Raw genomic sequence first — 14,837 nt, 5'->3', positions numbered from 1 at the left:
TATTTTGCATATTTTCCTTTATCAGGTTTGTTAATGAGCTACCTTTAAAGTGCTATCATTATTTTATGTGAATCTGATTGAATTCACTATTTTGCAAATATAAGATCACTAGTGTCCTGGTGCATGAAATTCGTGCATGGGGAGGGGTTCCCTCAGCTCAGCCTGCACCCTCTCCAATCGGGGACCCCTTGGGGTATGTCCAACTGCTGGTTTAAACCGGCAATCGGACATCCCTCTCACAATCTGGGACCGCTGGCTCCTAACAGCTCACCTGTCTGCCTGCCTGATCTCCCCTAGCTGCCTCTGCCTGCTGCCTAATTGCCCTTAACCCTTCTGCCTGCCTGCCTGATCACCCCTAACCTCTCTGCCTGCCTGCCTGATCACCCCCAACTGCCTTCCCCTGCCAGCCTGGTTGCCTCCAACTGCTCTCCCCTGCCAGCCTGATCTCGCCCAGTCTCTGTCTCTCTTTGTTTTTCTCAGCAGTCCTCCAGGCCTCCCTGCCTCCCTGTCTCCCTCTTCCTCTTTCCCTGCTGGGAGGGGGCGGGGCCAGTGGGGGCCGCTCCACCCTCTGCCAGCCCTCCCTTCCATCCAGGTCTCTTTAGGCCCAGTCTGTTTTGTTTCCTCATTCTGAGAGAGGTTCTGAGAGCGAGCTGGGAGGGAGGGAAAGAAAGGGAGAAAAGGCTGTGAGCTGGTGGGCACTGTGTGTGTGCGCGTGTGTGCGGTTGTGAATGAGTGTGAGTGCCGGCTCCGCCTCCCCCGTCCCCGTTGCCACAAGTCCCCAACCCACCAGAGCCTGCTGCACGCGCAGCCTGGGTGTTAGGTCAAGCCTCCAGTCGTTGTGGATGTGACAGACCCAGGGTTTTTATATATTAGGATTAGTTTTAGGGAAAAAAAGTTTTTAAAAATTTTAGGTTTATTTTTCTTTTCATTTATCCTATCTTGCTCTTTGGTGATAGCCATTGTGATTTTAAGCTCTTATGGAAGGTGAATACAGTGTTTTAGGGTACACTGTATATTTTATTCCGTTAAATTAACCTTCGTAACTTTCCTTATAGATGGTTAACTTGATTATCATGATTAATGACAGGGAATGGAGGTGAGGAGTAGCATTGTTTTCTTTACAAATAAACCTTAGAAACAGTTAAGGAATTAAGTCCCCATAGTCAAGAACTAATATAATAATCGGTTTTTTCCTTTTTCATTTACCTTTTCAGAATGGGATGGTAACAAAAGATTTAACAAGACTAAAAACACTTCTCACAGAAACAGAGGTAAGACTATTTCAGTGTATTTCTTTGGAAAGTTTAACTCATTCTGATTAGTAAGTGTTTTGTATTAAATTTTGGAAAATCATTGGGCATAGGCTAAGACAACAGGCTGTAAAGGTGGGGTGGTGGAACCTTCTGACCCTCTGTAACCCAGCTTGCAAGTCATATGCAAATGTAGATATATGTAAAATTTTATTTTTAATATTTATAATACTGTGACATGTAAGGTCACAAATATCACTTGACTCTTATTTTGTGACTGTACTTTTGGAAATGATTTAGTTTTGTTTATAATTTCTTTTTTTAAAAAAATATATTGATTTCAGAGAGGAAGGGAGAGGGAGAGAGAGATAGAAACATCAGTGATGAGAGAGAATCATTGATCAGCTGCCTCCTGCATGCCCCCCACTGGAGACCGAGCCCGCAATCCAAGCATGTGCCCTTGACCGGAATTGAACCTGGGACCCTTCAGTCCATAAGCTGACGCTCTATCCCCTGACCAAACAGGCAGTTTTGTTTATAATTTCTTTTCTATGTAACCAAAGTAGTAGTTATTCTTTCGGTTAGTGAACTGAAATTATTTTTTAAAATCCATCTAGAAAAAGTTAACAAACAATGCTTCCCTTATTTATTATTGCATATGACATTTAAAAATAGCAACAATTTTTATTTAAAGATTGGGCTGAGCTGGTATTTAACTTGTAAATGCTAGTGGATGAGGATAAAGACATGGAACTGAGGGCTAGCTAATGGGAACAAAAACAATACATATTAGTTAGTAAAATTTAAAATATCAAATCAATAGATTTGATGGTGTATTTATAGGCATTCTAGCAATATGAAATTTGGTTGCTTTCCCTGAAGGCATCAATGAAGACTGAAGATCGTAAGCTAATTCATTTTGCCCTTCTGTCTTGGGAACTGAGCACATAAAAAACAACAACCAAACACAATACGTTGGAACCTAAAAGCCATGGTGACCAAATACTCATCAAGGCCGAGTCTTTCTCTCCGTGTTTCTCTCTCTCTGTCTCTCTCTCTCTCTCTCTCTCTCTCTCTCTCTCTCTCTAACCAGGTTGTGTGTTTGAGACCCTCCCAGCCTGCAAGTTGTAGTGTCAGCTCAGGCTTCCACTGCCCCTTCGCAGACCATTGCAGATGCTGACGCGGGAAATGCACTATGTGTTTTTCCCTTCTAACAATTAACAATCATAAATGTTTTAGCCTTCATTTTATGATCATACATTTTATGCCCATCTTTTTTGCATATTTGATAAATTTATTTTGATAAATATTTTAGAGGGGATCCTTTAAATTCATACTTGAAGTCAAGTTTTAGTTTTTTCATTTATACACTAGAGACCCGATGCATGAAATTTGTACAAGAGTAGGCCTTCCTTCCCCTGGCCGCTGGCACTGGCTTCTCTCTGTTACCCGGGACCCGGGCTTCCCTGTGGCCGCTGGCAGGCACCTGGGAAACTGGGCTTCCTTCGCAGCCCTGGCTTTGTCCAAAAGGTCGTCCAGAAAGACGTCTGATCTAATTAGCATATTATGCTTTTATTCTTAGATTCTGTGTAGATGGAATCATTTTTTAAGGGCAGGTGTGGGACTATGGCATTTAGAACTTGCTCATAAAATTTGAAGAGATCTTTTAATGCATCTTTTTGTGTAAGAATAGAATCCTTATAATGTTAGCAATTACAACTGATTTGTTAGCATATGCATTCTTATATATAGTCCTCATTTTACAAAAAGAAAGGGTTGTCTTTAAAAACTTATTAGTAAGCAGTGTTGAGAATAAGAAGGCATTTTCCAGTAGAGTTATTATAGTGATTCAGTTCCAGCCCAATCTAGAAAGTCCAATTTAATTAACAACATGTGAATTATAGTGATATTATTGTTTCAGTTATACCCAATTAGCATTTATGACATTCTTTCTATGGTATAAGACATTCCAAAATTCACCTTGGGATATCATTTCCTCCTCCTGATTCAGTTCAGCATTTACTGTGTGCCTATGCTGTTCAAGGTTCTGTGAGTTTTGGAAAGCTGAGATATTAATGAAAAACAATCTGATGGACCAGTCTGAGATGCACAAGCTACTGTACCCAGAGGGCAGCCTGTGGTTAGTAAGTGCTGTAAAATGGAAGTACAGGCAGGGAAAGAAGAGGTGAACACTCTGTGGGGAAACCAGGGAGGCAGGAATGTGGGAACTGAGGTCAAAGGACGGAAGTAGCTAAGTGAAGACCTAGAGGTGACTTGGTGCAGGGTAAGATTGCCAGTCAGTTGGCTCAAGGATAGATGAGACAGGTAGTAATGAGGGCCTTACCTAGGACATGGCAGTGGGAGTAGAGATTATAAGTGACATTCTACACCTGGTTGGGCAGGATTCAGAGAATACTCAGAACAGGACAGAAGAGGAAGAGTTCAAGATGGTTTTCTTAATTTCAGTCTTGCTCTCTTTGGGGAAGATGAGTCTATGAACTTGAAATAAGTAGCAGAGAAAGAGGATGAAATTTGCAGTAAAGTTGATGAATTTTGTTTTGGACATAATGTGTTCGAAGTGCATCCAGCCATTCATCCACCATTTACTGAGTACCCAGTATGTGCCAGATCACCTGTGAGGGGCGGGAACGTAAAGGGGCAGTTGCAGGCTTTTGACAATGATCTGTACATGGCTGGCAGTGATCAGCATGTAAAATGTTGAGGAATAGTTAATGGAAAGTGCTATGGCTGGCACTCAGTTGGAATTGTGGGTGTGGAGCTTAAAGTAAATTTAGAGCCAAAGGGACAGATTGAGGATTTATCTGCATCAAGGGAGTCAAGAAAACCAGCAAGTCAGAGTGAGTGGGTCCCCGCCGTGATCTCCATTGTGGAAAAGGACTCATCCCCTAGTGAGGGGGACTTAGCAGGATGTGCTCCGAGGCCCCCAAGTGGTGCTCCACTTGATACAGGAGAAAAGGCTAGCTGGTCATTCTCTGGTTGTTTGGAAGAGGAGAGTGAAAGGAGTAAGTGGATGGAAGGCGCTGCTCTGTGGGTTCCGGATTGGGGACTTAGACCTTTGTTCTTTTGCTACCAGGTAATTTTTATGTAGGAAATCTTATCAGTTTCCTTAATGAGGGTCACACAATTACTGTTTTCTGTGTTTAAATACAGTTTAACATAGAGCAAAACATATCTGAGATATTAATGTTAAATTTTTCTAAGTGTTCAGACTTAAGCTTTAAAAAATATTGAAAATGTCCAAGTTTAATTCGACATCAACTGGATATTTCTTATTATAAAAGTACCTTTCATTTCAAAAATTGCAGACAGCAACTAGTAACGTCCTCTCTGGATATCATGTGGAAGATTTAGAAGAGGGTAAGTACCAAACTCTGTGTAACTTCTAGTAACGGTGATCTGGACATTGCTTTTTTATTGATAATTGGGAGGAAATTTACTGAGTTACAGTACATGGAAGTGGAGTTGTAGGAGAGAATATAAAAATAAAAAAATTTAATTCTAAAAAATGTGTGAATGAAAGCAATTCTTTTCACTGGCCCCTTCCTTTCCTTAGAATAATGAAGTAATGGTGGTATAAGGTAGCTCTAGAGGTTATCTATTTCATTTTCTTGCCTCCACGTAGTAAAACTCATTCTTAGCAGTCCTTAGGGGTGGGGGAGTCTTTCATCCTCTCTCTCTCCCAGGCTAGTACAATTAACTACTTTTTGGAAGTTCTAATCTGTAAACCGAATTGTTCCTGCCGCCACTAAAATCTTCTCTTGCCAGAGGAAAGGGAAGAGAGACCAGCTTTCACTGAGTGCTTGCTGGATTCTGTGGATGGCTGTAGTGGCTTTCGCCAAATATGTAATGACTTCTCTTAGAGCCCTCCCCCATCTTTTTGAGAGGCGATGAAATTGATATTTATTAAGGTCCAGTAATTTCCTCAGTCACACAGCTAGTAAGAGATGAAACCCAGCTTTAAATTCAACCTGGCTGAATATCTATATTTTTTGGTGGGGCAGGGAGGCACAGTGACTCATGGGGGTTAGGTACAGGTAATGGCTCTGAGGTCCTTGGAAACTTGTCCTGCTCAGCCTCTGTAACTCTAGTCTTTTCTCGCTGAAGCCCTGTTTTCCCTGACTTATTATATTCTAAACAAATAGAAGCTCATTGTATGCAGAAGTAAACATGTTATTTTTCTTAGCTCCTACCTTAGAATTCAACTTTTTGAACTTTATTTCAGTTGTGCAAAAGGATTACTTTATGCAATGACATGTCAGACAGATCCTGAGGAACATGGGTAGTGATGGGAAACTTCTTCTCACTCAGTATGCAGTACTGGAATTTGTTTTGTAAAATTTCCTCCCAGGATACATAATTTTCTCATTCCTGAAGTATTCCTAATAGAGACACATCTCATACTTGAAAAATGATAAACATGCCAACATTCCCCCTGTTAGTTGTTTGAAAGAGACTGCACTGGAAATATGCCCACCAGTTGCTAGGGTAGTCAGGGTCATAGATTTGACTTAGCTGCTTGGTAATTGCTTCTTCAGTGCTTTTTAAGTTTCTTATGGTTGATTTAACGCACTTGATTGGTCAATTACTTTTTTGGTAGAGGCAAGTATATCATGTTCTTTTTACATCATCTGGGATGATGTGTGTGGAGGGTTTATAGAATTTTTTTCACATTAAAATATCAGAATTATTAGCAAGCCTCAAATGATAAGACTATATCCTGATTACTCTCTAGGATCTTGTAATGGTTGGCATTTCCGCCCACCACCTAGGGGAATCACAAGCAGCGAGGAATATACTTTGTGTAAAAGGTAACGTGAATTTTTTTTTTAAACCCATGACATGTTTTTATTCAAAGGATAGTTAATTTTCCTTCACTTTTTCAAAGAAAATATGTGAAGGAAGAAGTATAATGATTGAGTAAAATGGTTTATTTTCAATTTGAAACAGAAGCCATAATGGTCATTATCATTAAAAATATAAAAATCAAAGCCATAATGATGAGTCTTTTGTTAATTACAAAAACAATGATATAAATGGAGATTGTTTAGAAGTATTTTATAATATCAGTTGGATTAATATGACTGAATTTAATTGCTGATCTCTTGCTTATGTGAACTTTATCTGTTATGGTCATTGAAATTACTTCATATAAACTGAAATAGAAGATAAAATAGATGAAGAATTGTTAAATTATTTTAATAACCTTTTAAAAATATACTATCTTCTTGTAATCCTTATAAAGAATTTGAGTAATTTATATTTGAAGGGCTAACCTTTCAGAACTTAATAATTACGTATTGAATGGAAAGAACTATTAGTCACATTTAGAAAGGTGAACCCTTCAGTTCTTTTTATAAGCACTAGTACCTAGTGGGATTTTAGATATAAAATCTCATTACTCTAGATTGCTTTTGATAATGAAGAAAATTTGATATGTAATGTTGATGATTGAATAGCTAAGACATCAGATTTGATTTTATAGTAGAAATAAACTAAGTAGTGAATTTTGAAAATCCTGGTGGCATCCTGTTGTAGGAGAAGTAGACCACAATCCAGTTATGCAAAGGAAGTGTAAGAAAATTTATAGTCCAAATGAGAATACCCAATCTTCAGTTTCTAGGGAAATAATTTAAAACACAGCAGTAGAAAGTTAAGGAAATATTTGGCTCACTAAGACATACTTAAGAGAAACAAATGCATGATTTTAAAGATGTTTTATGACGCATAAGAGAACTTCATAAGTAGTACAATTGAAGTTCAAGTGCTTTGTGTATCATCAAGAAAAGCTTTATATATACTCATCTTTTTAAATAAGGTGAGCCATTTGATAATTTAAATTGTGCTGTGGTTCCTTTTGTATTTCTTACTATCCATATTTTACCAGTTGAAAAACTATGATATAATATCACTCTTGTCTTCATTTTGCTATTTATAGTTTAAATTTTTAAATCATAAATAAGATGCTTTATTTTATTATGCTTCAGTCATTTAAAAATTGGCTGGATCCATAATTCTGCAGGGTATTTAAAACTTAAAAAAAAATGAATGTTCAAAATCTTGCATTTTTATCAGTTTTTGACTGAATTGTCAGTTTAATTTTTTGAGTTATAAACACTGAGAGACTATTAATTCTATAACCTTTAAAATGAACATTTATGAATTTAGCTATTGAAAAATTTAATCTCTTGAATTGTGATTCTAATATAAAACTTTTATTCTTTAAAACTTCAAGCAAATTAATATAGTCCAATGTTTTCAATGAAATATTGGTAATAGTAATATAGAAAAGAGTAAAAGTAAAAAGTAGAAGCCTTAAAAATGCTAATTTACTGATAGAGTAAAGTTTTTCCAGAATGAAATTCTTTGTGGAACCTTTTCTTTAGGTCGTATCATTTTGGGGAGTAGGGCATACCTGTGTTTGACGAACTAATCCACTTGATGTCAGTGTTGCTGTAAAAAATGCTGCTCTAAGAGGAACTAATAGAGTTGTTACATCACGAAGGAAGCTACCTTTTCAGTGATGGTTTTTGTGGGTGGGGTGGTTATGATTATGCTCTGCTTTAGCACCCCCTTATTCTCAAGGAGAAGGTCAGTTAATATGGGGAGTTGCTGTTTTGACGAACTGTTGTAAATGTTCTCTAAACCTCTCCTTCCTCCTCTGTGCAAGACACTGTGATAAATATGGCCTTTCAAGAGACTAAGTTTTATTTTTGTTATTGAAGAGTTGGAGGGAAAATGCTGAAAGTTTATCTTTTAAATGGTCCAACAAAGTATATGATAAAACAGTCTTTCCTATTCTACTTAGATTTTTAGAGCAAGGAATCTGTAGGTATGGTGCCCAGTGTACTTCAGCACATTCCCAGGAAGAACTAGCAGAATGGCAGAAAAGATATGCTTCACGGTTGATAAAATTGAAACAGCAAAATGAGAATAAACAGTTCTCAGGCAGTTACATGGAAACCTTGATAGAAAAGTGGATGAATTCATTATCTCCTGAGAAAGTGGTGAGGAAAATAAACTGCATTTTTTTGTTTGTTTTAAATAATGATTTTGTTTGAGTCTTGACTTTATTTTGTGCTATATTTTGGTTTATTTCATTATCCTCTATATGAAGAACTTGATTCTTGAAAAAGTGTTTTTAGTAGCAAAAGTAGAGCTATTTGCTAAAAAATAAAGAGTAAAACTAAGCCGTTTGTTTGGAGATTTGCAGGTATTATATTAATTTATTTTCATTCAGGGAGTTTTTACTGCCATTTTTTTTGTTTGTTTTCTATGTCTCTTATTTTAGCTTTATTGTATTTTGTAAGAACAAAAAACTGAAAATTAATGTATAAGACACTTTGCTTTGTAAACAGTTCCATCACATCTTACTATTGACATTTAATGTATTGAGTATGCCAGAAGTTTTGTATGAGCTTTCAGGAATGGAAATGTTAACGTTATTTGCTCTCTGTTTTCAGCTTAGTGAATGTGTAGAAGGAGTAAAGGTAGAGCATAATCCTGATTTGACGGTTACTGTCAACACCAAAAAGTCTCACCAGACATGGACTTTTGCTCTCACCTGTAAGGTATGAATTTTGTGCTACTCAAATAATGTAAATTTTTTCCATTTTTCTTAAAACTTTTTTGACCTTTAAATCTCTGTGTTAAAAGAGCATTGAAAATGTTTTAATGTAAGTACATTTTAACGTAGGTTCTATGTTCTTCTAACGCGTATTTCTGTATTTTGATTCTTAAAGGTACAATTTTGTTCTAGATTTTGAGATAAAATCTTTCTAGATGTTTTGATGCTTGCTTATTTATTTATTGATTTGGTAAAGAGGTCTTCTATTTGTTGTCTTCCAAACTTGGAACATGGGATGGGGTTCATGGCTTATAATTCACTGTTTAAAAATAGAATTGTTTAATCTGGCAGTTCTAAGATCTTAAAATAATGGCAACTTATTTTTACATTTGATTTGATGAAATCACAAATTCTATAATAATGGGGTTTTAAAATGAGACATTTCACAGAACATCCCATCTTGAAGTAAAATATTCAAACTTTAAGAATGAAGCAAAGTAAAAATTTCTGTAAATATATGCAGTGGAAAAGTTTGTATACTCTTTGGTGGCGTTTCTTCCACTGTACCATCTGCAACTTGGGGTGAAAAATCTGGGAACATTTAGCTTCAGCCTTGAACCCAATCCAGTACTTTCAGGGGTAACTGCCCACCTGTGAAGACTTCCTACTTGAGGATAGGTAAAACTTTTTTAGGCCGAGGGCATGGAAAGTTGGAGGTCGATGGTCATACAGAGTGATAGCCTTTGCCACAGTGAAAGGTGAACATATCACAGAAAAGGGCAGGGGAGCTAGTGATATAGCATAAATATATCATTTTTAAAAAATTTCAGCTTTATTGAAGTATAATTGACATCATAAATATATTATTTTTTAACAACATATTTTTTAAAATCATTCTGATTTTTTTTTTCTTAAATGGCTTATGAGCACAATTTGTATTTTTAACATATTATCTTAGAAGCATGGGAAAGTAAAATTCCCTTATGGAAATATTTTCGTTGAAGAGCCCAATTACAATTGGATTTTTCACCCCCTTGTACTCAATGAATTATTTTAACTTCCTTGTAGCCTGCAAGAATGCTGTATCGTGTAGCATTGCTTTATGATGCTCATCGTCCTCATTTTAGTATCATTGCAATATCTGCCGGAGATAGTACTACCCAGGTATCACAAGAAGTCCCAGAAAACTGTCAAGAATGGATAGGAGGAAAGATGGCCCAAAATGGATTAGATCATTACGTGTATAAAGTCGGGATAGCATTTAACACAGAAATATTTGGAACTTTTCGCCAAACCATAGTTTTCGACTTTGGATTGGAACCAGTACTCATGCAAAGAGTAATGATTGATGCAGCTTCTACAGAAGGTAATATTTAGACTTTTTTCCCCTGATATGATGTATTAAAAGAGACTCTCATAACTACATTGAAAGATATGTATTGGCCCCTCTATGTTCCATGGATAAGGAGGGAATAATTAGGAAAAAAAATCTCAAACGAATTGACTCATTTACTATGTAGTAGGATTAGAATGGTTCACTTTATGCCCGTTCTCTTTATACAGTCATCAGGCAAAGCTTGTATGAGTAGATGATCACGTCTGTCTTGGTCTCCCAACTTAATTTTTAAAGTAGGATGATTTTAGCACAATAAAACCTTTTAATGTTGCTTTGGGTAGAGTATAATTTTAATGGTAATTGTGAGTACACTTACAGTGTCTATTTCCATGTTTGACTGACTGTCCAATTAACTTTGATGATGTTAGTGCATTATCTCCGAATGAAAAGTCCTAAATATAAGCTTTCATAAGTTGGTTTTGTACATTGACTAGTGTAAAGGAGACCCAATTGCCTTTGCACCCAGGTGCCCTTGGGAAGAAGTCCCTGGCTTCAACATGTAAGCACCTGTAGAAGATGATGAATTTCCTTGTACATTACCATATTGCTGCATACACCTAAATATTATGCCAAAATCCAAAAGGAAAGGTCACATTAACCTACATTTCTTTGGCGCTTGGTTAGATATATAGGTGCTTTATTTTATTTACCTAACACTAAGTATTTAACAAGCACTCATGTAGCAGAGCTGTATGAAACTTGCTTTGGTATTGACTGTAACTCACCATATTGGGGAGGATGTTTTTTTCCTTTGTACCCCCGTCCCTTTTATAAGAACTAAAATTTGTTTTTTTCATGAGCAAATGCTAGGATTTAACTTTTTGGACATAGCGAACAGGTGGAATTGGTTCTGTCTCCTTTACTTTAGCTGCTGGTAAGGTTAAAGCAACATTTGTGTCCAAATTGAACAATTAGGCATTACTCTCTTGTATATATGCTAATTATTCCCCAGACCCATTCCACCTTGATTTCCCACTTACTTTGATTTCTTTTACTTGTTTTTATTCTGCTGTATTTTGTTTTTGTCATCTTAGTAATCTTTGAAATCAAAATGTTATTTCCTGTAGCCAAATAGCTATGATCATTGACAAAATGAAAACATTTGGTTTATATTTACTAACATAAATTCTTTTTCTGTAAAGGGCCAGATAGACAATATGTAGGTGAATGGGCGTGACTGTATTACAATAAAACTATTTTCAATAACACAGCAGGCTGGATTTGTCTTGCGTACTGTGGTTGGCCTATTCCTGTACTAGTAAGTTGCTTTTAGAGACTAGAACTTGAGATAACTAGGGAGCACCCTTTTTCAATCATAAGGAGATTTAAATCAAGAGAGAGCAACATGTATCCCTTCCTCAAATAGAACTCTGAAAAGATGTCTTGGCTTACATGTGGGTTGTATTTTAAAAGTTTGCTTTTAGATTGGTGGATTGTAACTCATGACTCATTTCTCATAGACATAGTTTGTGTTGTCAAGAATCTGTACTAGCTAATAAAAGCTTGTTTAATGATATAAAGTGTTAAATGTCTGAAGAGGATTTCAGGCGCCCTCATGGACTCGAGAGATTGAGGTTACTTTGGCTACTTTTCCTCAGATATGTTCTACTTTTCTAGTTGGAGGAAAAGAGCAGTGGACAGACTTCAGAGTCAAATAAAATTGGATTTGAATCCTGATTTTCTACTTGTTACCTGTGTGACCCTGGGCAGAGTACTTAACAATACTATAGCCCCCCTTTTTAAAATAATACTATTAAGTGACCTCTTTGCAGTTTGATATCTTTGCCTATTTTTTTATATGAGTACTTAAAAAATACGTTTTTATTGATTTCAGAGAGAGGAAGGGAGAGGAAAGAGGAATAGAAACATCAGTGATGAGAGAGAATCATTGATCAGCTGCTTCCTGCACTTCCCCTGCTAGGGATTGAGCCCACAATCTGGGCATCGAACTGTGACCTCCTGGTTCATGGGTAGACACAATCACTGAGCCCCACCAGCCAGGCAGCCTATTTTCTTTTAAATAAGGTTTTACTTCTACGTAGTTAAGGAAAATAATTGAGAAAAGTTAAATATTTTCTTGAACTAATTTGGGTACATTGAAACAGTTTCACATAATGAAATTTGTTTTTCAAGGACAGGAAAAGTAAATTTACAAGAGAACAGTACAAAATGTGCAAAATATATTTTACTACAGGCCCGATGCATGAAATTCGTGCAAGGGGCTCAGCCCTTGCAGCTCTGGCTGCCTTGGCCCTCGCAGCCCTGGCTTCATCTGGAAGGTCGGTCGCCTGGAAGGTCTTCCGGACTGTCGTTCTGCTGTTTGGTCTAATTAGCATATTAGCTCTTTATTTTATAGGATGATATGAAGTTTTAATATTATAAAAAGGAAAACTTAAATCTAGGTTTAGGCAAGCTGGGTGACATTTGGTTGATTATTTTGTCATTGCTTAAATTAGCTGACCTGGTTGTACTAATGTTTAGTTCTTTGTCAGGTATTTTTTAAATTCTTTTTTAAAAAAAACCTTCATTGTTGAACGTATTACATATGTCACCTTTTCCCTACTCATTTTTATACTGTTAAAATTGATGTCATTGAATATCTTGATGTTTTTTGTTAAATTCTTAAATTTTTTATTGTGTGACTATATTTGTTTCAGTGTGACTGTGTACAGAGTCCCAACAGAATTTTGGAGAAATGAAAGTAGGACATAAAAACAATGTTTGTTTACTGCGTCTATCTTAGTACTAGTTAGTGTTTTTTGATTATTATAGCAGAATGCTTGTCAGCAAAAAAATTGAGGGCAAACGATTTGTTTATGTGAAATCACAATTTTATAAAACATTCTGAAATAGTTAAAATGTAAACTGGGAGTCTTCCATTTTTATCTTTTCCTGGAATATTTGTGTGGATAACATTCAGAGACATTGAGAGCAAAGAACTTCTTTGTTAAATTGGTGACAATGTAACTGACAGTCTGGCTGATTTCACCTCTAGCCTCAGCCAGTTCATTATTTGATTTTCCTTGGCCTAGAATTCTGAGAAAAGTGTTATTCCATGTACAAACTGGCCAAAAGGCAGTTGGGAATTGGAGAATTGAATTAGGTCTGAGCTTTATTATGTTTTTATACCGTTTTGATAACATTATAAATTATATCACAATATAATTTGGTTTTACACACACAGAAATGCAGTGATGGTGTGAAACTAGAATTTGAATAGGAAATATATCACTTCTTCCACTTGATTGGCTATTCATTGTTTAAGTAAGTTTTTGTCCTTAAATTTATACTGGGAATGTATATTTCTCTTCCATAAAGTTATAAATTTGGGTCTTGGTAGGTCATTTATTTATTAGCTTGATGTTTCCAAAACTGTGTTCCACAGAAATTAATAGGGGTTATACACATTAATAATAGGTAGAGTTTCATGTCCAAATACATTTGGAAATGGTGCATGCATTATTTCCCTCTTAGAAATTCACAGTGCACCTCAGTAATTAAGGGCTCAGTGTCTCTCAAACTGATTTGACCATGGAACTTAGTCATATTCATTTATTACTCCTTGAAACTTAAAATCAAGTTACATAGCAGACACTTCTTTTTTTAAAATATATTTTTATTGATTTCAGAGAGGAAGGGAGAGGGAGAGAGAGATAGAAACATCAATGATGAGAGAGAATCATTGGTTGGTTGGCTCCTGCACCGCCCACACCAGGGATTGAGCCCACAACTTGGGTATGTGCCCTGACAGGGAATCGAACTGTGACTTCCTGGTTCACAGATCAACTCTCAACCACTGACCCATGCTGGCCACACAGCAGACATTTCTAATTTTTTGCTCATTATTGAACTAAAAAAAGTCTACTTACTTTAGGTGATTAAAATTTCAACTGGGAAAATATGCCACAGTTTTTTTTTGTTTGTCTTTTACACGAAGCATCCAAACCTTTATTGTTTGCAGGTCATGAATGAATTTACCCCCTCTAGTCGTTTGGTAATTCTACAAAGTGGGAAACATGTATAACTTTAACTTTATTTTTTTCAGTGTTTTCCCCTTGTTGATACAATTCGGGTTCAGAAAAGGATACAGTACGTTCTCAAAAAAATTTTTTTGGATTAAAGATGTGCCTCTCAAAAATGTGTGGTAAAAAACATCTACAAAAGAAGGAAGTTAGTGAGTTTTCCCCTTACTTAGAAAACTGCATTTACGCCTTCTACAACTCTGAGTAATGGAAAATTTTTGCTGGGCAAAATTGATTTGGAATTCTGCTTTGACTGTCTCTGAAAGCAACCTGTTGAAGATTAATTCTTATATTTAAATTTGGAAATTTGGTATCACACATTTTTCTACTTTGTGTCTAGCAGAGTACGTTAACACTAACATTAAAATTTAGTATGACCTAAAAATGATCTTCAACTGCCAAATTTAGTTGCTAAATTAACATGTTATGTAATATTTAATATGATGTGATCAGAAAGTAATAGAAAAATAGATTTAAAAATTGTATATTTGTCAATAAAAGATAAATATAACTGAGTGGAAGCATGTAAAATGTATAAAAATACTCCTATGCTATTACTTTCATGTTTTAATTTTTTATTAGCT

General features: G+C 36.1%; 1 protein-coding gene across 3 annotated transcripts in view; it reads left to right on the top strand.

Moving 5' to 3' along the window:
* The window catches only part of HELZ (helicase with zinc finger), a 133,780-nt gene that overhangs the window by 35,171 nt on the left and 83,772 nt on the right, over nucleotides 1–14,837 (top strand). For all 3 annotated transcript variants that reach the window (XM_080681334.1, XM_080681333.1, XM_080681332.1), the window contains exons 7-12: nucleotides 1,215–1,271; nucleotides 4,577–4,628; nucleotides 6,004–6,079; nucleotides 8,077–8,275; nucleotides 8,732–8,839; nucleotides 9,904–10,201. In XM_080681334.1, coding sequence (XP_080537460.1) covers nucleotides 1,215–1,271; nucleotides 4,577–4,628; nucleotides 6,004–6,079; nucleotides 8,077–8,275; nucleotides 8,732–8,839; nucleotides 9,904–10,201 — 790 coding nt within the window. The remainder of the gene's footprint in view (nucleotides 1–1,214; nucleotides 1,272–4,576; nucleotides 4,629–6,003; nucleotides 6,080–8,076; nucleotides 8,276–8,731; nucleotides 8,840–9,903; nucleotides 10,202–14,837) is intronic.

The sequence above is a fragment of the Plecotus auritus genome (assembly GCF_963455305.1).
Source record: "Plecotus auritus genome assembly, chromosome: 7".
NCBI classification, from domain to species: domain Eukaryota; kingdom Metazoa; phylum Chordata; class Mammalia; order Chiroptera; family Vespertilionidae; genus Plecotus; species Plecotus auritus.
Note: the sequence above shows the minus strand (reverse complement) of the source record. Positions and strands in the feature narration are given on the sequence as shown.